General features: G+C 43.4%; 2 protein-coding genes across 2 annotated transcripts; both read left to right on the top strand.

Annotated features, from left to right (window-relative positions):
• The first annotated feature begins 848 nt into the window (after positions 1-848).
• Positions 849-14,424, top strand: brap (BRCA1 associated protein). Its single transcript, XM_056404026.1, has 13 exons — positions 849-1,196; positions 1,458-1,619; positions 2,916-3,132; positions 3,222-3,411; positions 3,786-3,899; positions 4,186-4,334; positions 4,859-4,934; positions 5,078-5,216; positions 6,582-6,691; positions 6,773-6,862; positions 6,982-7,085; positions 8,000-8,139; positions 11,404-14,424. The coding sequence occupies exons 1-13, from the start codon at positions 1,118-1,120 to the stop codon at positions 11,631-11,633; spliced, it is 1,800 nt and encodes a 599-aa protein (XP_056260001.1). The 5' UTR covers positions 849-1,117; the 3' UTR covers positions 11,634-14,424.
• A 1,704-nt stretch (positions 14,425-16,128) lies between these two features.
• Positions 16,129-22,899, top strand: tor4aa (torsin family 4, member Aa). Its single transcript, XM_056403494.1, is given in 4 exon segments — positions 16,129-16,636; positions 18,714-19,023; positions 19,026-19,198; positions 20,624-22,899. Coding segments are annotated over 3 exon segments (1,341 nt in total). The 5' UTR covers positions 16,129-16,636; the 3' UTR covers positions 21,482-22,899.
• The last annotated feature ends 400 nt before the right edge of the window (positions 22,900-23,299 follow it).

Below are 23,299 nucleotides of genomic sequence, written 5' to 3' on the forward strand. Positions count from 1 at the left end.
AGGTGGCGTGGAAGGAGATGATGAAGTCTATGAGACCGTTTCACTCTGACAGCATTTGCAACTGGGCCTTACACTTCAGCATTTCTTTGGTTGCTTTGACAGCACTATTGGCCATATGTCAAATTTTCCATCCTGATCTTCCAAAGGATGCAGGGACCCTCCTCAGGACTAAGACAAAAATACTCAATTCAGGAAAGGGCTGGGGGACAGAACAACTATTTTGGTATTCAAACATAGATGGACTTCCTTTGTTCAAGAGCTCTAGTCTGCAACTGTGGCCCATCCTTGGTTCTGCTGCTGAGTGTTCCCATGAAAGAACCTGTAGTGATCGGCTTGTTCTGTGGACCAAAGAAACCCAGCTCAGCAAAAGAGTTCCTTGGAGATTTTTGTTTCTGAGTTACAACAGCTTGAAAAGGGTTTTGAGTCTGAGGGGAAGAAAATTGAAGCTGATGTTCAGTCATTTGTGACGCACCAGCCAGGTCCTTTGTTAAAAACACAAAGACCCACAATGGTATTGCTTTATTACAGATCTGTTAGAGTGTGTGTGTGTGTGTGTGTGTGTGTGTGTGTGTGTACATGTCTTGCAGTGGTTGTGGGGACACATTTGTGTTTGAAACCAGCAGTGTGAGGTTATTTTGCCCAGTCGTGACAGCTTTAAAAAGGCTCTTTGAGTGACACCTGTTCACGTTCAAAATTTCTACAGGGATTTTTTTTTTTTTTGTATTTTTATTGTACTGTATTTTACATAAACCTGTGTAACGGCTCCCGCAGTACCGGGTTACTTCCTGTAGGTGGCAGCAACACACCTCTGGTTCATGCCCGCTCCTTATTTTTGTGTGTGAAGAAGAGCGTCATAGAGACAGCTGTGAACACACAGTTAGGAGCTAGCTTAAGTCATAGCTAGCTAATGTGGCTTAGCTTTAAGACAGAAAATGTGTTTACGGGCGGCGAAGACAAAAACAGTATGACTAACACGCTGTTGTAACTTAAGGGCTTTTTTCTTCGGCTGGTTAAACTTAGCTAATCAGCGCGTTAGCTGTGTGGACCTGCTTTAGCTTAGCTAACTGTCACCGGGTTGTTTTGTTCTCCGTGAAAGTGGCAGTTTCCGTCATAACACATGAGTGTGTCGCTGGTTGTTATCCGTTTGGAGTTAGCCGACCAGTCTCCCTTTCCACAGGGGTTCCAGTACTCAGCCGGTGAGTCACGTTAACATTATAAAGTCGCTGCTTTTGTGTGGAGTTAGCCGGGCTAAGCTAACCATGATGACAGACACTGATATCTACTGTTAGCCAATTCAGTAGCTATTGAACCAATCTAAACTAGAGCTGCATGACAACACAGGTGTGAGTAAAGGTGTGTCCGTGGTGCTGGGACACTCTATGGTCCAGTTTGTCAGTGAGAGCTCAGAGAAAACCACCGGTCTGACTCTGTTTTTTTTTTTTTTTTTTGTCTTACAGTTGAAGGCATGTCAGAGGAGGAGCTGCAGGACAGAGCTCTGGGTTTAGCCAGACACACTCTCAGTGGAAAGACCGAGCTGGAAAGAGCAGCTGTACTGCACCAACACATTGGCAGCAGAGCCATGGGGGACATGGTTATAGAAACCTTTGAACCCAGCCCAGGTAAGACACACATGTTGCAGGATGCTCTGAAACCAAGCCTTATAGAAAAAAGGGGTGAGGAGCTCAGACATCCAGGGGGAGTGAGGAGCGAAGCCACTGCTTTACGAAAAGAAAGAGGAGCCAGTTGAGGTGGTTCAGGCATCTGATCAGAATCTGATCAGGCTGGAAGGAGACCCCAGGGTAGACCCACAACACACTGGAGAGTTTACAATATCTCATCTTGCTTGTGAAAGCCTCAGGAGCTGGAATTACCAGGAACAAACCGAATATTTTATATGAAATGTAATTAAGATGCAGATATATTTATTTATTGAACTCAACACTAATATACATATAAAACAACGCAAATTTCCTACAGTTCTCCGTGGATGCACCTCATGTCCCTGAGCCAGGAACCACCAGCTCACTGAGCATAACAGCCTGGTTATGTAGGCGTTAAAAGATGAGGTGAACATTTGCAAATTTAATGAAATGATCAAAACGTAAGATATTTAATTTCTGAAGAACATGGCAGTGGTGAGATTTTATCGTCTTCCTGTCCAAAACTTTAATTCCTTGATTATATGATCATAAGAGGGGCGATTGTTGTAGATTATGTTTATGGCACGATAATGTGAAGATGAACACGCACACTGGAGTTTATTTTGTCTCTATTCCATATACACTGCAGTGTTCTTTTTGGCATCTGGTTTTAAGTCTGTCTTTTTAACTAAAATGAGTGTTAGTTTAATCCGCCATTGAAAATAGTCCCCAACAAATGCCCAATTTACACCTGTTTAAGAAACTTTTGCTAAAAACTGCAGCGGTCAGCTGTTTGAGGAGATTACTGAGCCATAGCTGTGTTCTGTGATTTAGTCTGTGTCGTATGTCTCTTCATGTGATCCCACACTGACCCCATGATGTTGGAGCTAGACCGTCTTTTTACGACTCCTTGCTCTTCTCTGAAGATATTTCTCTGTGACTGTTTGTTTGGACTCAGCTGCAGAATGAACCTGCAGCTGATCAGACGCCTCTTTGATTCTCCAGTGTGATAAAGAAGAATCTAAACATCTAAAGTCCCTAAAACTTCAACACGCTGCTGTATTTGTGACAGTACATTTACACTATTTAAGGAAGGAACCAATACATTTGGAGCTGAGAGCCGCAGTGAAGATAGAGAAGTCAAAGTATTGTGAAACTATCACATTGTGGGTTTTGGTGTTTTCATGTCTTTTCAAAGATATGACATATATTACCATGTTTACCCTTTTTAAAGACGAGAATTACAGATGTGAAACTACTGAACTTCTCCTCCAGATAAAGGAGGAGGTGAAGCGGAGCAGACGGAGCAGACCAGTGAACTTCAGGCTGTAAAGACTGAAGCAGACGGTCAGGAGGCTTCACAGGACGACAGTGCAGCGACGGGCGCTGCTCCAGACTCCCCCTCCAAACAGCTCCCAGACCAGATCTCGTTCTTCAGTGGAAACCCCTCTGTGGAGATCATCTATGGCATCATGCACCTCTACAAGACCAAGTGAGCCACACCTCACATGTATATTCATCACTCCAGAAGTCCGCAGCTGCTTTGACGTGGGATGTATATTTGTTTTTCTCTTGTTGCAGCAAAATGACGTCACTGACTGAAGATGTGAGACGCAGCGCCATGGTCTGTATCCTGACTGTCCCGGCGACCATGACCAGCCATGACCTCATGAAGCTCCTCGCGCCGTTTAATGATGTTATGGAGCATATGAAGATCATAAGGGACTCCACTCCGAACCAGTACATGGTGCTGATTAAGTTTTGTACTCAGGTAAGGTCCAACACAACCTCACTGACAAGATTAAAGAAAGAGTGGGTTTATCGTCTGTTCTCAGCATCAGGCGCCAGAGTTTGTCAGAGAGTGAGTTGCACATGATGGAAGTAAAAAACATTTGGTGGTCGTCTTGGCGAGATGAGGAGGAGGAAACTAAATAAATGTGAACTACATAGAATGAGGACCAATGAAGCCCATGGACCAAAAGCTGGATCTGTTACTGAAGGGACCAATTATTCGTTCTTAGATTGACGAGCAGGCTGTGGGATTTCAGCTGTTGTGTTGTATGTGCGGGTTCTTGCCTCTAAAGCTGCTGTAGTTATAACATAACGTGTCATAACGCTGCTGTTTTCCTCCCTGTCTCTGTTTAGGCAGACGCAGACAGTTTCTACACAGCGTGTAATGGCCGCCAGTTCAACTCCATAGAGGACGCAGTGTGCCAACTGGTCTATGTGGAGCGGGCAGAGGTTATAAAGTCTGACGAGGTAATGGCTCCATTATTCTGTCGTTAGATACAGATCACATGATTTATTCTCAAGATGTGATCCGTGTCTTAAACTTACAGTTATCTCTGGTAACAGGTGCATTGTGGGTCCAAAGCAGGTTCCAGTTTCTATATTAATACTAATCAAAATGCATTTTCAGCCAGAGCAAAGGAAGAACTCAGTGGAGTCGATCCTGCAGTGTTTGTTCAGGATTGAAAATCTTTGACCTTTGACCCCACGTAGCACATGGTTTACTTCCTCTAACCCCCCCCCCCCTCCTCCTCAGGGAGCCAGTCTGCCGGTGATGGAGCTGACGGAGCTGCCGAAGTGCACCGTGTGCCTGGAGAGAATGGACGAGTCGGTCAACGGCATCCTCACCACTCTCTGTAACCACAGCTTTCACAGCCAGTGTCTCCAGCGGTGGGAAGATGCCTCGTGAGTTACACAAACACACACACTCACACACACACTTACACACACACACACACACACACACACCCCCGGGATCACCAAGAAACCCTGTGTTTCCTACATACTGTTAAATTCTCCCACGTTATTCTGGCCGCTCCCAGTCATTTACTCTACTTGATATTTGCTTTCTGGAATTACTATCGGCAGAAATATGTGGAGAAAACAGGACTTTAGAGATGAGCCTGATTCTGACCTTATTTTAACAGGAAATGTGACTAAAAATCAGCTCTGACCTTCATCTGTGACACTCTTTGTATCCGTGTGATGTTCAGTTTAAAAATAAGACTGATCTACAACCACGTAGCTAAAGGGACCTCCTCACTAATGACAGTCACATGCTGCGTCACCTGATTCTCCGTCCACTGGTTATTTCTCCAGGCTTCACGTCATGTGTTGTTTGTTTTTGTCCTCCTCCTCCTCACATGTGTTCTGACAAAGGACGAGCGCGCACACGTGTGACAATAGAGAGATGTGTGCTCTGTTTCCAGGTGTCCCGTGTGCAGGTACTGCCAAACACCAGAGCCGGTTGAAGAGAACAAGTGCTTCGAGTGTGGCGTGCAGGAGGTAAGTGACATCAGTCTCTGTCTGCTGGTCGTCTGTGGATTCACTTTTCATTTTGTAAAGTTCAGTTTAAACTCTCGTCACACTTTTGCTGTTCTCTCTCTCTCTCTCCTTCTCTCTCTCTCTCTCTCTCTCTCTCTCTGCAGAACCTGTGGATTTGTTTGATCTGCGGCCACATCGGTTGCGGCCGCTACGTCAGCCGGCATGCCTACAAGCACTTTGAGGAAACGCAGCACACCTACGCAATGCAGCTCACCAACCACCGTGTGTGGGACTACGCAGGAGGTATGAATCTGTTTTAGATTAGTACCTCTTCACAATAAGACTTAATCTGTACTGTTAAACCTCATATCTCATTAGTTACTGAGTTTTCTTTGTTTTCTCCATCATCCAGTGTTTATTAATGAGTTATTATTATTTATAACTAGTAAAAGGAGCCTTCTAGTAACTCATTAATAAATGCTGAGGTGTTTTACACTTCACAATAAGGCTCCTTTTAACAGTTATAAATGGTAGTAATTTGTTAGTCAGATTAAAAAACTGCTATAACTTGTTTATCATTGTTTTTATTTATAAAGTGTTAACAGTGAATTTATAACCTAATTATAAACCATTTGTAAATCCTTTATAAGGGTCGTTTTATTGTAAAGTTTTACCAAAAAATCACATTGTGATTATTTTCGACAGATGTTTTAATATAATTCATGATGAATTTTTTTTTCCTTTCATTTTCACTGGAAAAAAATATATAAAAATGATGATGATGTAATTTTTGTTGAGGTCTGTACCAAACAAACATATGACCTGTAGACCTGGGCGTCTCTGTAGCAACACTATAGTTCATTTATGGTCTGTATTGACCCTGTGATAGTTAATTACAAGATTACAGTTGTTACTGAGAATTTATAGCTGTTATTGTTGCTTTAAGCAACTGTGGCCACTAGAGGGCAGAAAGATACCAACAACAAAAAAAGGCAGAGACAGTCTAGTGAACTATAACCTGACACAGCTGCTGTGGCTAACCTGTTAGCAAGCTGTTGTCTACTAGCACATCCAGCAGACACAGTCAGCAGTAAATCAGTCTCACCTCTTGATTCGTTCTGGAGCTTCGATAATATCAGACGATCTTGATGAACAGATGGAGACGCTGAGCTGTCATGGATTTGATTCCCATTAGGACTTTAATAATAATAATAATAATAATAATAATAATGATAATTGCAGCTCAAAGTGCTTCACAGAAGAATTAAAATCAAAAACATTGGTAATAGCAGAAGAAACAAGGGGCAATATAACCTAATAAATAAAAGGGCAATAAAACAATATTAAAAACAGTTTTAAAAAACAGAAAAAGAATAAAAGGAATAAAAACTATATCAAGTAAAAGCAAAGTATAGTTAATATAAAGCAAGATCATAAAAATAGACAGAAGCTGCTCGTCTGATTTGTGCTGGACTGTGTTGAAGGACTCGTCCGTGTTTCAAGATGAGATTCAAAGTTGATTGCATAAAAAAAAAAAAAAAAAAACAGCAACACAATTAACCTATTTTTAAAATGCCAGTTAAATTTCAGTTGATTGATTGATGTTTGTGGAGTGTTTTAAGACGCTGACTCAGCTGCCCGTGTCTGATCTGCTGCGTGTCACGGTAGATAACTACGTGCATCGGCTGGTGGCCAGTAAGACTGATGGGAAGATGGTGCAGTATGAATGTGAGGGAGACATATGTCAAGCTGAGAAAATTGATGCACTCCAACTAGAGGTGAGTATTTTCCTCCTCGTTGCTTTCGTTTGCTGGGTCAACACCGAACCGCTGTGACTAACGCTCCGTGTGTGTGTGCAGTACTCGTACCTGCTGACGAGTCAGCTGGAGTCTCAGAGGATTTACTGGGAGAATAAGATCGTTCACCTGGAGAAGGAGACGGCCGAGGAGGTACCGACTGACAGCACATTAACCAGCTGATTTCATCTCGTCATGTCATCCTGTGCACACATGTGTTTCCTCTGACTTTTCCGTGTGTGTGTGTGTGTGTGTGTGTGTGTTCCCCTCAGATAAACAACATGAAGGCGAAATTTAAAGAAACCTTGGAGCGCTGTGATAACTTGGAGCAGCGGTTGGGAGAAATAACCAAAGAGAAGCAGGTCATGGAGAAAAAGTAGGTGCCGACCGACGTTACATCTTCCGTGTAGGTTTGTGAGCATGTTGTGGGTTCATCGGTAAACCACCGAGTGAGCAATATTCTTCCTTCCAGGAAATGTAACACCCCTTCCTCTGCATTATGAATTACGTTTGTTAACAATGACTCGGTAAAACTTACTGAGTAAGTCATTCCAGTGAAAACTACAGACAGAAAACCAGTCACTTACATCTTTTCTTGCTACGAGAAGCCGAAATGTCTGTGAAGAAATTGGATGTGTTGTGCTGCAATTTCTGATTAAGCCACATGCAAAATTTACATTTACAAATTTATGCTTCATTTACCTGATGTAAAAAAACAAACACCTAAACAGTAACAGAAAAGTTGTGGTAAGAAACTAAGAAAATTAACGTCGGACTATACCTGCAAACGTTAATGAGTTTTGTTTTTAATAATGATAATTAACTTTATTTGTGAGGCACCAAAAGAGGAGGGAGGGTCGTCCCCGTGGCTGATGGTTAGGGTTCGGCCGGATCCTTGACTGTGCATGCAGAAATCATCATCTTAATTCCCAGTATTCAACACTGTTACAGACCGGTGCATCATTTCAGAATCACTGCAGCTTTTTAACTGGGACGGCGAAGCACAGGTCCTCAAGTGACATAAAACAATATCTCATAAAAACAATATAAAACAATTATAAAACACAGTCACAGCCACTAAAGTCGCATTATTACCAGTCAGACACCTAAACATCTAAAACCTTAGCACAGCGCTGTGTCCAGCAGTCGTAATGTTCAGCCTGGTTCACCACACCGACGTTATTAGTTCCACCTGTTCTCGTCCTGTTGTGACGAGTCCAAATACCTCCTGTCAAAACGGAAAGTTACGGTTCTGGTGAAATCACGGCTCCATTGTGTTTGTGTGTTGAGGTACACTCAGCTTAACGGCCGAGTGGTGAAGCTGAGCCAGGAGCTGAAGGAGGAGCAGGAGATGAACCGCTGTCTGAGAGCCAATCAGACGCAGCTGCAGTCCCAGCTGGCGGAGGAGGAGCGCAAAGGAAAAGAGAGCGGTGAGTGTGTGTGTGTGTGTGTGTGTGTGTGGGGGGGGGGGGGGGGGTTGTACAGCTGTACAGCTTTCATGATGACAGAGTCATGTGTTCTCAGGGATCTGATCCTGGTTCCTGTCCAGGTTGATCCTGTCGATCACAACATGAATCTGACATAAATAACAAGTGTAGAAATCTGACGCAGCGCACCTCCAACACCTCCAACACCTCCCGCACCTCCAACACCTCCACCACCTCCCGCACCTCCAACACCTCCAACACCTCCCACACCTTACGTAATCCAAACGCTCACGATTCATAACTAATAACGTTTGATTATCAGAGGCTGCGACTCCTGAATTGAACGTGACGTGATCAGTCGCATCGTTTTTCCCTCCACACGTTGCACAGCTTATTTTCAAACAACCTTCGGTGGAGTTCATACTGCAGAGAGCACTTCACTCCAGACCACAGATGAGTTCCATTTTGTGCCGTCATGAAGTTACTGATCGATTTTTGACATTGATCAGAGAACAGCTGATTTGACCCGCTGCAGCTGACGTTTGGCTTTATAACTGCCGACTGTCGGCGCCGGCTAAACACGAGAAGCTGCTGCTGAAAGTTTTTGTACAGAACAGCAGAAGTTTGTTAATGTAAGAGTTTAACAAAATATGTGAATGAAGGAAGGAAGGAAGGAAGGAAGGAAGGAAGGAAGGAAGGAGGGAGGGAGGGAGGGAGGGAGGGAGGGAGGGAGGGAGCTAGGGAGCTACTTCACATCAATGACAAAAACTGCTGGTTAGGTAACAAGCAATGCAGCCGAGATACCGCTCCTCTACTCGGGACATTTCCTGTCTCAATCAGCTCGTCTGTCGCTGGTTTCCAATCAGCTGCTCATTGACACGTTTGTGTCACCTATTGTTGCTGACGCCAAACAAATAGGTCGCCACACTGAAGGATCCACAACAACAGGAAGAATGGGCCACAGTAACGTGCACAATGCTTTGGAAACATGTCGATACTGCCAAAGAGAAAAGAGCCTGAAGCTGGAAGGGTCGGGTCCCGCAGTTAGAGAGTAGTTCCTCATTCAGACAGTAACATTTGCAAATCATAAACAAATTGCAGCTCCACAGAACGCCGTGTCTGTAGCTGAGAGAAGTGACTTTCTGCAGGTAAACAGGAACTGCATGGAGGGTTATACAGCTGTTTATACAGGAGGCGGACAGAATAAAAGAAACACGAAAACAAGATCATGAAGTTGTGAGAGGAGCCTTTGAATCGGCTTCAGTCCATTAATCCTGTCGCTTAATCAACAAAACCCCAGTTTCTCTAATTGTGTGTGTGTGTGTGTGTGTGTGTCTGTGTGTTTAAAACGTGGTGAAGCTCTGCGTGTTTCCATCACCACTTGGCCTGAGGGCGACGTAAATGTCAGGTTTGAGTTTTGAATGGAAATCCTGCGTCTGCAGTTTAGACATACCTGTATTTTCCCTGAGCTTCAGTCGGCTCCGAGGATGAGGATTGTCTAAACAGACTGGTGCATGTGCGCTGTGTTTATGTGGAAGAAACACACACACCCACACACACACACACACACACACATACTGTACCATTTCCCTTGTTTTGATAAGAGGGGTTTGAAAGTTTAACCCCCAGCCTTTGCAGAAATGTTAGAAGATTAATTTCTAAATTTACTGTCGGAGCAGAAGCGAAGCAGCTTATAATTAGCGCTGGTTTCCTGTTGTTCACATCAACATGAACTCGACTGATCTAATTGAAAGCGACTGTAGGTTGAGGCGAGCGATGTTATGGTTACACTCATGGGTCAGACATTTTTCAGCTCGAGTCAACACGACGAGCGATTAATCATTGTTGTTTGTATCACGTTGACTGTAAAGAAAAGGAAGTGATTCTCCAGATGTTTTTGTTTCTTTAAAGCCGGTTTTTATTTTGTGCATCATTCGACACTCGGAGCTCAGAAACGTCCGGTTCTCATTTGTCACCAGCTTCACAGTTCTCGCACGTTTTTCCTCACAGTTCAGCTTCTTATTATTTGAATCCAGGGAGCTTTTCTTGGCCGAGGGACAGCGATTCTTTTGTCTAGATGTTTGGGTTTTGAGGCTGATGCTGATATTTGAGAGGAGAAGAAACATTTCTAATTCACTGTTGATCCTTGTTAAAGAAAACAAAAAGACAAACAGACGTCATGAACCAACAGTGTTGTTAAAGCCCCGAGATGTCTCAGTCTAACGTGTTAGCAGGGTTTCACGTTGCTTATCAGCTGACACACGCGCCGATATTTATCCTATCAGTGATTAGCTTCAATCTGTCAATGATCTCAGCCGGACACAGACTCCGACACGGCGGCTTCAGCGGCCTCTGGTTTTCTGTGGTGTTGAGTATTTTTGTGTAAGTTCTCAGAGTTTGCATCACTTGGAGTGTTTCACCATCTCGGGTGTTGCTACACAGAAGCAGAAGAAGTACAACTTTATCATGTGTGTTTCTGTGTCTCTGCAGCCGTGGTGACGCCTTCTCTGTCGGTGTAGATCCACCGGCCGATCATAGCTGTCTAAAAACAAAATCAAGCAGTGCGTTAGAAACTCTACACCAGCTCGGTCATGAGATGGATGATTTCATATTTCACAGTTTCACACCTTTTTGATATTTATGTTGTATAGGTTTCCTCAGGCTTTGTGCAGCTTATCTCATGTCTAAATGTTTATCTCAGGCTGTTGCATAGACAGGAAATTGACACAGCTGTGTAGAGGCACGACCCGGAGGCCGGCAGGATGGGTTGTACAAATTCTGTAAAATTTCAAGCAAGTTTTTAGAAGCTGAGGGAGCCGACTGCATCCGTCAGTAACTGGGTGATTTTTCTTTATGAGGCATTAAAGCGGCTGGAATCGATGCGTGGAAACAGTGAGTGGTCGTGATGAACCGACGGAGAATCATCAGCTGAACCTGCAGCTCAGCCTCACGGCGCTTTACAGGGAGTTTCAGCTCATGGTTCATCTGTCCGGACACAACGTGACTGTTCTGGTCACTGCTGTAAAACCTCTGAAAACTTCCTGCTCAGCAGCAAACAGCAGACACTCAGTCAGAGAGCAGCTGAACACAGTGCAGCATTTAGCAGCTAAAGAGACAGAGATTTCCCTCAGGAGCTGGTGGAGACCAAACACAGAGCTCAGAGAGAGGGAGCAGTGGCTGAGGTTCATCAGGTGACACAAACACACAACGTCATCGTTAACTCTACTTCTTTATAATATATCATACACGTGTTTGTTTGGTCTATAGGAGACCGTAAGGACGAGACGATAGGAGAACTGCAGGAGCAGCTCAGAGACGTCATGTTTTATCTGGAGACGCAGCAGCAGATCGAACACCTTCCTCCGGAGGCTCGCAGCGAGATCCAGGAAGGACAGATCAACATCGCAGCCAGCCCGGCGGACGGCGCTCTGGGCTCGGCGGGGGCGGGCCCTTCCTCCGGCAGAGGCAGGAGAGGCCGCGGCAGGAAGAGGAAGTAGGCGGCGTTTAAAGTCTGCAGGAAAGCACTAGAAAACTACGGCCACCTCTCGGTGTGGGCACATGTCCACGGCCGTTCATTGATTAACATGTGTCTGCTTGTTCGTGGTTCACCAGAAAGCTCTCGGAGGACAAACGAAGACTTGACATTTCACACTCGACTTGTTGAAGAGTAAACAGTGCTGATATTTACCTGCTCAGTTTTACACCTTTTAACTTAATGTCGCTCCTACGAGAGGAGAGAAGTGGATTTCTCACTCATTAAAGACACGACGACCCTTTGTGGTTCCCAAACATATTCAACATCTACGTGATTATAAATATATTCTGCTGTTTCCACATTTGAAGAGTATCTATTTTGGTCATAATTGTTATTTATCTGATCAGAATTGATCATTTGTGCCCAGTCTGACTCCGTGTGATGGTTGTTGTTAACAAAGTCTGTTCGCCATCTTTATATTTCCTCTTTTTACATGTGAGCGCTGGGCAGAGAGAAGCTGGGAGGTTAATGAGTTTTGCTTTGTGTAAAGTTTTGTTTTGTTTTTCCCAGAATCCTTTTAGGCTCATCTCATTTTTTTTTGTTTTTTTTTTGTGTCTGTGCTTAAGTAAAATGCTGAATTTTTTGTTTTTGTTCTTTTCAACATCATTTTTAATAGTTTCCATTGAAAACTACTCAGGATGTCAAAGGTTGAAGAGATGGAGGAGAAACGTGGATTTGCCATGTGGCGTTTTACTTTTCAGTGCAGTTTACTCGACCCTGGAAAGTCCAGGAGCAGAAGCTGGTGCTCACTGCCAGGAAGCTTTGTTAGGTGGTAAAAAAAAAAAAAAAAGGTAAATATACTTCCTGTTCCTCCTAAGTCAGTGATTCCCAACCAGGGGAGAGTCAACCGCAGGGAGTGCTACAGCCAGGAAGTATCTGAGAGGACAGTGGAGTAAAAAGTTCACGCATTTGTGAATAGGAGGAAGAAAAACACCCAATTTGAATTGTAAATGTGTTTGAAGCTGATCTTAGAATACGAATCATCAAAATGACCAATAAACTATCGGCTTTGATGAGGCTGACTGCACAGGACACGCCCCCTACACACCTCAGTTGTAACACCTGAACGCAACCGGCTGCAATTAGGTTTTTGTGAAAACTCTCAATAAGTTGTTTAAGTTCTGCTCTTCAGCGTCAGTCTGAGGTTCTTGTACTTGAATATTTTTTTGCTGCGTTTCAGTGAAAATACGTCGTTCCTCTCACTCCATTACATTCACTAATTCATTCATTAACAGTTGTCGTTACTTTACAGATTACATACAGTTTACATACAAAATATACACTCAGTGGCCTTTTTATTAGGTACACCTGTACAATGTTGAGTTGTTTTTATCTTGATCACTGAGGTTCACAGCTGCTGATGCTGTTGTACTGGACTGGATTATAATCAGGTGTTTTCTAATGTGGATGTAAAGGACCAAAAAACAACAACACCACCATCTTTAACTGTGACCTCTGTAATAATTTACACATTTACACATAAACTTATGGCGGAGCTGTTGTGTGGAATTACATTACACTGCACAGGTGTACCTAATAAAGTGACCACTGAGTTGTACGTTCACTTTTTCTCTATACGTGACACATGCTTATAGCTAGAGCTGCAACAATTGGTCAATTAATCAATTAGTAACTTGACAAAATCACGCATTAATTGTTCTTGTTAATTGAATCATTTTTTTTAAGTAAAAAAAATAATAATCTGAACATTTTCTTGTCTGAACGTCTCACATGTAAAAACTTCTGTTGCAATGATCCTAAACTGAATATTTAGTGAGACGAACAGAGACCACAGTTGTAAATGTTCTCTGATCTTTCGCTTTTGCTCCTGAAACCTTCGTACTCTCTCTCTGACTTGTGATGGTTCTGTTTTGAGGTTGTGGTGTTGTTAATCATAAATAATGAACGGATGTTTCGGTTGAAAGGTTATTCCCCGCTGTGTGAGGTGTGAACCTGCACATCTGTCCTGTGTACAAAGCACCGGCCTCGCAACTTATTTAGAAAACACTGGCGTGACCTCTGACCTTGAAGATACGACCCTTTGTGAAGGAGGGGAGGAAGTGAGCGAAGGGTCGGCGTGTAGACGAAGCAGCATGTCACGTGATGAAGTGGCTCTGTTCACTCCTTTTAAAGTATTTTGTGCTTTTATTTTTTATTTTTTTTTTGTTAGTTTAACATTTCAAATAGCATGTAAAAGCTTTAGATGGATCCGAAAGGCCTTAATTAAGATGTACGGTGTTGAATGTTAAATAACTTGGCTCAAAAGACCAGTTCCACTCCAGAGGTAGAATTTGCAAGAGGTTCTTTTAGCTTGAAGAGATGCTAAACATCTGGGCACATGTGCTTATTAGCTAAAAGTTAGAGAATCACTCGCTCTGTTTCCAGTCGTTATGATGTGCTGAGCTAATAATCTCCAGGATGAAGCTTCGTATTTAACGTGCAGACATGAGAGTTTTTAGCGAGAAAGCTCATGAGCAGATTTCCCCGAATGATGAACTACTTGGTAAAGAGGACGGTGGGAGGGAGCTGAAGTTTATATCCAACGTGCCAGAGAGCAGCTGTCACTTTATACTACCTGGAAAGAACTGATTTGTAGTTTCTTAGTGTAGTTTGTACTGTTACACTGCCTACATCAATAAACAAGAAAAAGAAGATGTGGCTTGTGTCTGAGAACACGTGTGTACATGTGTTTTGGTCATAGTACTGCTCAGTTTTCATGCTCCAGAATTCAATAAAATGTTTTCTAAAAGTTGTTTAAATTACTCTGTAGTTTAATAGTTGAACTGATGAGGTGTAAAAGTGAAACGGATGCAAATCACATTGTGGTTTAGAGACGTACTAGCTGTGGGAAACAGACTTAACACCCCGTGCATCAAGCTAGGATGAATTAATTCCTTTCTGCAGCGTCAGCGTGCAGCTTTCATCATCGCTGTAGCGGTTCAGACAACTGAGGCCTGATTTACTTTTTACCGCCGGTAACAAGCGTGTTGTCATACATGACTAATTCCTCCTCTCCTCACTACAACATTAACAGTTTACTTCCAGCAGCTCGTTCAAAGTAAACTGTGTTGGGGGGGAACTGCACCTTCCCCTCCAGACAGCTCTGACAAATACACTGAAAGATGAGAAAAAGTTCAGGCCTCCTTTTTTGACACAATCTGATAACTGCCTTTTCACACCATCTACTCACAGTAACTCTTCTCTGAAGCATTACTCACTGTGATCTGCAAACCGTAACCAGACGGTCAGGTTTTATGAATGTGACGGTCCCTTAAAACCAAATACTAGGTGAAGTTATCAGCTCAAGCATGCATGATACAGAAAGCTTTATTTTTAGATGTGTCATCGCAGGCAAATCGTACCTTATGCAAACATAATACCACACCTCTGTTTTCTATTTATATCGAAGGCACGGCCCTTTAATGTCTGTACACCCACTCAATCATACGGCTGCAATTTCCAGTCTATTTATTTCTATGGATGAATCGTTTTCTTCATAAAAAGCTGATCACAATCTCCAGCAGCCTAAAGTGACGTATTTCAAATGCTTTTTTTGCCCAAAATCATCAGTTTACTATCATATTAGACAGAAAGGGACATTTTTTGGTATTTTTTGCTTGGAAAATGACTAAAATGATGAATTGATCAACAAAATAGTTTCTCATTCATTTTCCTTTTTGGTATTTTTAAACACATTTTTTTTTCCTCCAATCAAAGACCCACCTTCTCAATTCTGTCACGTTTCAACCAGTAAATGGCACCAATTCAATGTTTTCACTCTAGTTTTTTAGAGTCCATTATTTAAGTAAAGACACCAATACAACAATATAGAAATACTAAATTACAACGGAAAGTAAGGTACATCTGCTAAATAAATGTAGTGGAGTAAAAGGATGATGTAGTGTAAAGTATCTAAAATTGGATTAAATTTTGTGACATGCACTTACTCATGTTGTTGAGTAAAACTGTTCAAATTAAAATTAAATAGCTACAGCAGGATAGCTTAGCCAGGAAGCTACAACGTTTAACCTTATCTTAGCATGAACAACATAATCTACTAGCATCATCTAAAGCTCACTAATCAACATGTTATATAACAGTCCAGTACATAACCCCCCCCCCCCCCCCCCCCCGGAAAATAGTTAACTGTTGTTTTTTATTTCTTTTTTTTTTGCATTCAATATATTATAAATGTATATAACATGCTAGCTAGCTATTTCCTTCGGCTCCCAGTCTTGATGCTAACCTAAGCTAGCTGTATGCTAGCTTTAGCTTCATGTGTAGCAACATGAGAGTGGGATCAATCTTCTAACTAACTCTAATGAATAAGCAGTTATTTTATTAACTACTCCTTTAAATGCATTAGGTTAATTACATAATGTAGTCTGAAGATGCATCAGCACATTTTTGTTTTTTGTTTTTTGTTTTGTTTATTTTGCGATAAGCTGCGATAAGTCGTGTTTCCTGTGTGGTGATAAGTGACACACAAACACTTTTTGGACCCTGAGAAACTTCCAGCAGTGTTACAGCGTTAGCACAGATCAAAGGAATGTGGCGTTAAACGCAAAACATTTTTTCTTTTATTTTCTTTTAAAGTTTGGATTTTATTTCCACCTGTTAAGATGATGAAAAAGAAAAACACTGTTAAGTGCCTGAAGAGATGGTGTAAACTCTCTAGCTGTTGAATGAACCCAGGGTTAAATAATGTGTCACACCCTTTAAAAAAAAAACAAAAGGCAGCAGAAACTGGAAACGAAGAATGAGAGAATTAAAGAGGAGGAAAGAGGAGGAGCCTGCAGATGGTTGAGCACAGGGTTTGGAGGTAAGATAGACAGATAGGAGGGCTCTTCCTGAGTAGAGCGGCCGGCTGTGTGGAGCTCTTCTCTGCTGACTCTGCTCCTGAACTATGGACTAAACCTGCACAAGAGTCCTTCCTCTACTCAAAGATTTGAGCCACGTTTCAAGGTAAGCAAACTCTCTGTTCCCCTTGCATGTCTTTTATCTTCACCTCTCAGTTTTCAGTCACATTTTTCTCCCTCTCTCATTGCTTTACATACACTGCTTTGGTTCCTGTCAGTACCTGTCTCTGATCTGTGTGAAACATCAGTGAAACTCCAACAAAAAAAAAAAAGAAAAGAAGACAACATTTGTAGAAAGCCGCTGACCTCCACCTTGTGTGTTATCTGTGTGTTTTCAGCCCAGTACGTGCATGTTGGTGCAGGTTCACTGACCAGGGATTTCTGTTTAACATCAAAGTGTTAAAGTGCTGTAAAATGCCTGGTATGCAGCTGATCCTCTCAGGTCTCTGTGGTCTCTTTCCTATGAAAAGACAACAGAGAGGCAGATAAAGCGCTGATACCGTCTTCCTCTCTCCCCCCTGTGTGCTGCGCTGAATTCTTGTGTGCTGAAGTCAAAGAGGAAAAAAAAGGGGGTTTGACAGACATATTCTGCAACTTTACCAGAAGTGACGGCGTTTCTGTGCCAAGAGTAATTTTGAACTCTGATGTCAGGCTCACACTGCAAACACATAGCTCAGTTTTCACTGGAATAAGTGCTGTTACTTCCTCCCCTGCTGTGCCAGGAACAGAAATACATTTACTATAAGATAGGTTTCTCGTTGAGCAGTAAGTACTGAATGTGTTGTGTATGTAGCACATTGTTCTTCTTGACCTGACCACCACTGGGTGTAACTGATAGTTCCTCCTTTTCAGTAAAACCCCCCGCCCAAAAAAACAGAAACTCACCCTGTGTGCTGTTGAACGCCAAGACAAGAGTGTTGTATAACTCTGCAGACTGACCCTGTTTCTGCAAACTGACTTGATTAATGTGAATTTTTAATTATTGAAGATACATTATCTGAGGTGTTTCAATCAGAAACCACAACTGTTATTTAAAATAATTTAAGGGAATTTTTGCAAAGTGTATTGTAAGATTATGTAACATGTAAATGCTCGTGATATTATTAAGATATTATGCACAGGACCAGCTCTTCCCTCTTTCTGCAGGAACATTTATAGACGACATATTTTTGGCTTGATTTGAATATCATGTTTGAGGGAAACAGCAGCTCTGTAGATGGAAAAGTGTCAGTGTGGAAGTACAGCAGCAGTAGCTCATCACATGACGGTATAAAAGATTAAATAATAAGATTTCTACTGATAGAACAAAAAAGAGACACTTATCAAAAGCAATCTGAGCTGCGATCTTATCAGGGATTTGTTTGGAAGCGGCCTCGGCTGCAGGTATCTCTCACACACGGCCTTTGTCTGGAATCACTTTCCAAACATCTGTAAATTATATGCAGCTGTCAGTTGCTTGGATCCCAAAATTTACACAAAGCTGCGCTGTCTCTGATCCCACGACTTGATAGTATGATGAAGCGATCTGGATCCTGCCGTCAGTCGGTGGTTACCGCCGCTGCCTCGGGGCGAAAGCTGCAGATGTTGAGGAACAGAGAGATAGCAGAAAGGAAGCATGGTGAGAGTTGTAAAACTTTTATTGTGTTCGGCTGCCAACAGTCAAACTCCTTGTCTTGCTATTTACATTAAAAATAAATATGTTTAGCATAAAGACTGGAAACAGTGGGAAACAGCTGTCAAAACCAAATGTCAAAAATCTGTTTACTAGCACCTTTAAAGTTAACTAATTAACACATTATACAACAACTTCAAACAGCCACTTAAGATTCAGTCAGATTTAAAACTACAATGTGTTGACGACCAAAAACATTCATGCCTACATTTCCCATAAGCCCAAGCTGAGAAACCATGGTGATGCCCCTTGAAGAATTTTCTCAAACTTAACAAAGCTCCTTTTTTTCTACGGTGAATCTCGGCCTCTTTCAGCTCGTTGTTTTGGTTTCCCGTCCTGCAGAATTCGCTCTCATCCTCCATGTTTCCTGCAGCAGGCGGCTGTTTTCTGAAGTTGGCGGCGCTTCAAAGATTGTGTTGCTTTCCTGCAGAGTCAGGTTATTTTCTCTGTGGGTCGGTGACACCTTTTACATGCGAGTAGTTGTAAAGAGTCCTCTTCTCTCTCCCTGCAGATGAGTGACCAGGACAGCAGCTCCTCTGCCTCTCAAACAGAGGGAGAGATGGAGGGAGAGATGGAGGGGGAGATGGAGGGGGAGATGGAGGGGGAGATGGAGGGGGAAGGAGACAGAGATGACAACCAGAGGGACAGTACGGTCCACAGTCTGTCCTCCTTCTCCTCCTCTCTGCGCGCCGTCATACGCATCAAACAGAAGTACCAGGCCCTGAAGAAGCGGCGGCAGGAGATGGCGCTCGGGCTGGACGGAGCGGTGACCTTCTCAGGGGCTCCGGCGCGAACCAGCCCCAAAATCTTCACCTTCGACGCCCTCACCCCTTCCTCCATCCCCGCCCTGTCGTCCTCCGTCCTCAGAGGAAAAAGAGGAGGAAGAGGAGGCGGGTGATGTTTCCCAACGGAGGGCAGCGGAGAGTCCCGCCGAAGCAGGAGCAGAGCCGAGCCAAATATTGCCTGTACCTGCTCTGTGCCATCGTCTTCCTGCAGGTGAAGTGTGTGAAATATCTGCAGACGGTCACGACCAGGCAGCCGTGACGGTTAAAGAGTAACTTTGAACAGCAGGTTTAAAAGCAGAGCTCTGATGCCCTCTATGGTTCAAAGCCTGTTTCCACTTTGCTGAGTGATTGTCCTGAAAGCTCCGATATATCTGACTTTCCAGTTACAGTTACATGATGTAAATCTTCCCAATCTCTACCATCCATCCCACATGACATGAATACCCCCCCTCCCCCACCCCTCCGGTGATGTCATCGTGTACTGACACGCCTTGGAGTACACTTCTACATCACAGCATTAAGGCAAGAAGTTAAATCAGCAAAAACAAGATATTTAGAGGGTGTTAAGTGACTCTTTAAAACATTTTGCACAACTCTTCTTCAATATTTGATTCTTTATTCACCAAATATCTTCTGCTATTTTGTCTTTATGACAGTAATATATGAGGTTATTTTATCACCATTTCACTATATGCAATATTTTTTTCAAAAAAAAGGGTTAGACTTTGTGATCCCGACTTCTCCCTTTAGAGCCACTAAGGATGAATTTTGTAGTTTTGAGTGAAATGTCTCAACGATCATTGGATGGATTGCCATAAAACTTTGCACACTCATTCATGTTTCCCTCGCAGGATGAATTCTTATAACTTTGGCTGCAGGAGTCGGTTTTATCCTCAGCTCCTGTGTGACAGAAGTACGCAGGGTCTACATGCTCGGTCATGTCAGACTTCATGCGGGATGGAAGTATATCTTTCTGTTTAACCCTCAGGTGGATCATTAACTCTCACCCTGAGGTGCCACTCTGTCCAGGGGCCTGACCCGGCCATGATACTTGCTTTGATGCCACGTGCATCACACAGCAAAATCCTTTATTCAGCATCTTCAAACACAAACATTTGAAATGGATCTGAGTGTATTTCCTGTTGTAGTCTGATAACGTCTGCAGCTGAGTGGAAATACACTTGGACTGGAGCCGTTTCCTCTGAACACTACGTTTCCAAAGAAAAGAGAAGGTCTGCACAGACGACACGGTGCATTAGTAGAGACAACCAATAAACAAGTGGACTCCAAAATGTTTTATTTGTTTATTCATCAAGTGTCCGAAATCCATAACATTTACAAATTAACATATTAATTCTAAGCAGCTTCTGAAGACGTAACATGTTGTGAGCACGTTAAAGACGAGCTGTTGGTGTCTGTTCCAGCGCCATCAGTCGGTCTCTCTGAGCTGAAGCTCAATATGAACTAAAACAACTGAGGTCTTCAAACCAGATTTCAGATTTCTGATAAATTCACAATTAATCAAACGATGTAGATTCAGATGATGCGGAGGGAACCTGGTGGCTTCCAGAGCCCCCGGAGGTCTGGGCGGTAATAAAGCTGCTCTTCTTAACACGTGTCACTCGTCTGTTTCCAGGTGTACAACGCCATCGAGAACCTAGACGACCACGTGCTCAGATACGACCTGGAGGGGCTGGAGAAGACGCTGAGGAGGGAGGTGTTTGGACAGCAGGGGGCGGTGGAGGGTCTGCTGTCCCACCTGAAGGACTACCTGTCCACCTATGTCCACAACAAGCCCCTGGTGGTTTCCCTGCACGGCCCCAGCGGCGTGGGCAAGAGCCACCTGGGACGCCTCCTGGCGGGACACTTCCGCTCCGTGGTGGGGGAGACGCTGGTGCTGCAGTACTACGTCCTGCACCACTGCCCCCAGGAGGCCGACGCCCTGCAGTGCGCCCGCGAGCTCTCCGCTCTCATCTCGGGGATGGTGGAACGCGCCGAGGAGGAGGAGAAGATCCCGCTCTTCATCTTCGACGAGGCCGAGCACATGCACGACGAGATCCTGGACGCGCTGTGGCAGCTGGTGGCCTCCAAACAGTCCAACGAATACCTGAACGCTATCTACCTGTTCCTGAGCAACCTGGGCCACGCGCACATCACCAAACATATGCTACACAACTCCTCGAGTATTTCTATGACGATGACGGCGTCCGGTCGTCATAGTAATCTCGTCAAAGAGCTGACTCCGATATTACGCAGCACTCTGAAGAAGCTTCACTCGCTGTGGACGGAGGCGGACATCTTACCTCTGGGCCTTCTGGAGAAAGGTCACGTGATGGAGTGCTTCCTGGATGAAATGACTCGAGAGGGGTTCTACCCGGATCATACCAACATAGAGCGGCTCGCAGGGGAGATTGAATATTACCCCGCTGTGGGGGGGCACGAGTATTCCCAGACAGGCTGCAAGCAAGTGGTGGCGAAGGTCAACCTGCTGTGACCTGCTGCGAGGGAAACGTTTGTGGCGCTTCACGTTCCTCAAAGCGCACGAAGAAACAGAGCGACAGAAGTGAGGGAGGTTACGAAACTTGAACGGCACAACTCGGAGCCAAACGTGTGAAGAGAAGCGAGAAAAAGAGGAACAGCTTGTTCTCACAGCAGCGAGGGCGTCCGGCTCTGCTGCACCATGAAAACGGACGGACTACAAACATTTTATTTTTTTATTAAAAGGCCGGTTCAGACGGTTCAACATCCTCACTCACTCTGGTCGAATCTGTCCACGCAGAAGGTTTTCATTTTATTTATCCGGGTTTCAGATTTCTGCCTCCACCCATATGATTCATTTCCACTGGGACTTTTTCTTCAGTGTATTTCACATGAAAACTGTCGACAGTCAGGTGTTCGTATTCCTGGGGACTGAAACATATCAGCAGTAACTGGATGGACTGAAGCGAAACTTTGTTCAGACCTTCGTGTTCCCCTGAGGATGAATCCCACTGACTCTCAAGTCAAATTTATCACTTATATCTGGTGAAATAAAAACATATCTGCTTGATGTATTGCCACAACACTTGGTTCAGACGTTCATGATCCCCTGACGATGAACCCTGCGTAATGAAGCGATCCTCTCGTGCAACCATCAGGTCAAACTGCAGCGATTTAAATAATGTCATTATTCCAGCTTTGCAAATGAGGATCCGTGGAGTGGAGGCAGAAATCTCCAAAGACAGATATTTAAAAATGGCTGGATACAACTAGAGATGATTGAAGACATTTGTTTATTTGGGATTTGGGTGAACTGACCCTTTAACTATGTCTCAGTTACTGTATTGGCAGCTCAACCAGACATGAATACTGATGGAAACAGCAAACAGTGAAGGACACGTTATACTGGTTATTGTGTGGTATAAAGGAGAAAAACAGGAACCTGATATACAAGGCTTTAGGGGATGAGTAATATTCATTCATTAATATATAACAGGAAGTTCAGGTATTTATAATACATCATTTATTAAGAAGTCCTTTTTTTCCCTGTTCTACTGTGAATGCAGCGTGACTTTTATTAATGCAAGTCAAAATCTGCAACTTATGAACCTGTGGATTCACTTCAATAGACAGAACTGCAGTGACCTGCAGGTGAAAAGCAGCTCGTAGCTTCTCATCAGACGGAAGCAGGAAGCGTCTTCTTCTCTTCGCCCGAGAACATGTGCTCACTGTGTGTGGTTTATTTATCCAAGAAGGATGTTGTTTGCATCGATGTACTCTATGTTCAGATATGACAGACTGGCGCGAGCATCAAGGTTTCATTCTTAACAGGTGGATATGTTAATGTCCCGTTTTCATGTCAGTCCAAATATTTCTAATATGAACTGAAATGTGTAGTAAGTGCCTTGAAATTAAAGACTCCATTTAAACGTGGCTGAGAGATTTTTTCTTGATTCAGATTCTTAAACTGCTTTTTTGATTTGACAAAAAATTTAAGGAATAGTTCAGCATTTTGGGAAAAACAATTACTAAGAAAACAGTCCCACACATAAGCCCCCACCTTTGTTCTTTGTACAGATGCATGTATATGATTTAATTAGTGTTAATTAATGAGCTTCAGAGGAGCTGGTTGCTGGATATTCGTTCCCTTTGGACAGAGCCAGGCTAGCAGTTTCCCCCCGTTTCCAGTCTTTATGCTAAGCTAAGCTAACTGTCCACACCTACATGTTCACTGTACAGGTGAGAGTGTGTCACTCCTCTCATCTCACTCTCCACAAGAAAGTAAAAACTAAGCATATTTCCCAAAAGTGTCCAACTGTTGTTTTAACTGTAT

The sequence above is a fragment of the Seriola aureovittata genome, chromosome 18, assembly GCF_021018895.1.
Source record: "Seriola aureovittata isolate HTS-2021-v1 ecotype China chromosome 18, ASM2101889v1, whole genome shotgun sequence".
NCBI lineage: Eukaryota > Metazoa > Chordata > Actinopteri > Carangiformes > Carangidae > Seriola > Seriola aureovittata.

What these genes read in the sequence shown, in the direction of transcription:
- brap (XM_056404026.1), top strand. Translation starts at nt 1,118, where the DNA reads ATGAGTGTGTCGCTGGTTGTTATCCGTTTGGAGTTAGCCGACCAGTCT. An exon ending in TCGAGTGTGGCGTGCAGGAG is followed by an intron (nt 4,935 to 5,077) that starts GTAAGTGACATC and finishes CTCTCTCTGCAG; the next exon opens with AACCTGTGGATTTGTTTGAT. An exon ending in AAGCAGGTCATGGAGAAAAA is followed by an intron (nt 7,086 to 7,999) that starts GTAGGTGCCGAC and finishes TTGTGTGTTGAG; the next exon opens with GTACACTCAGCTTAACGGCC.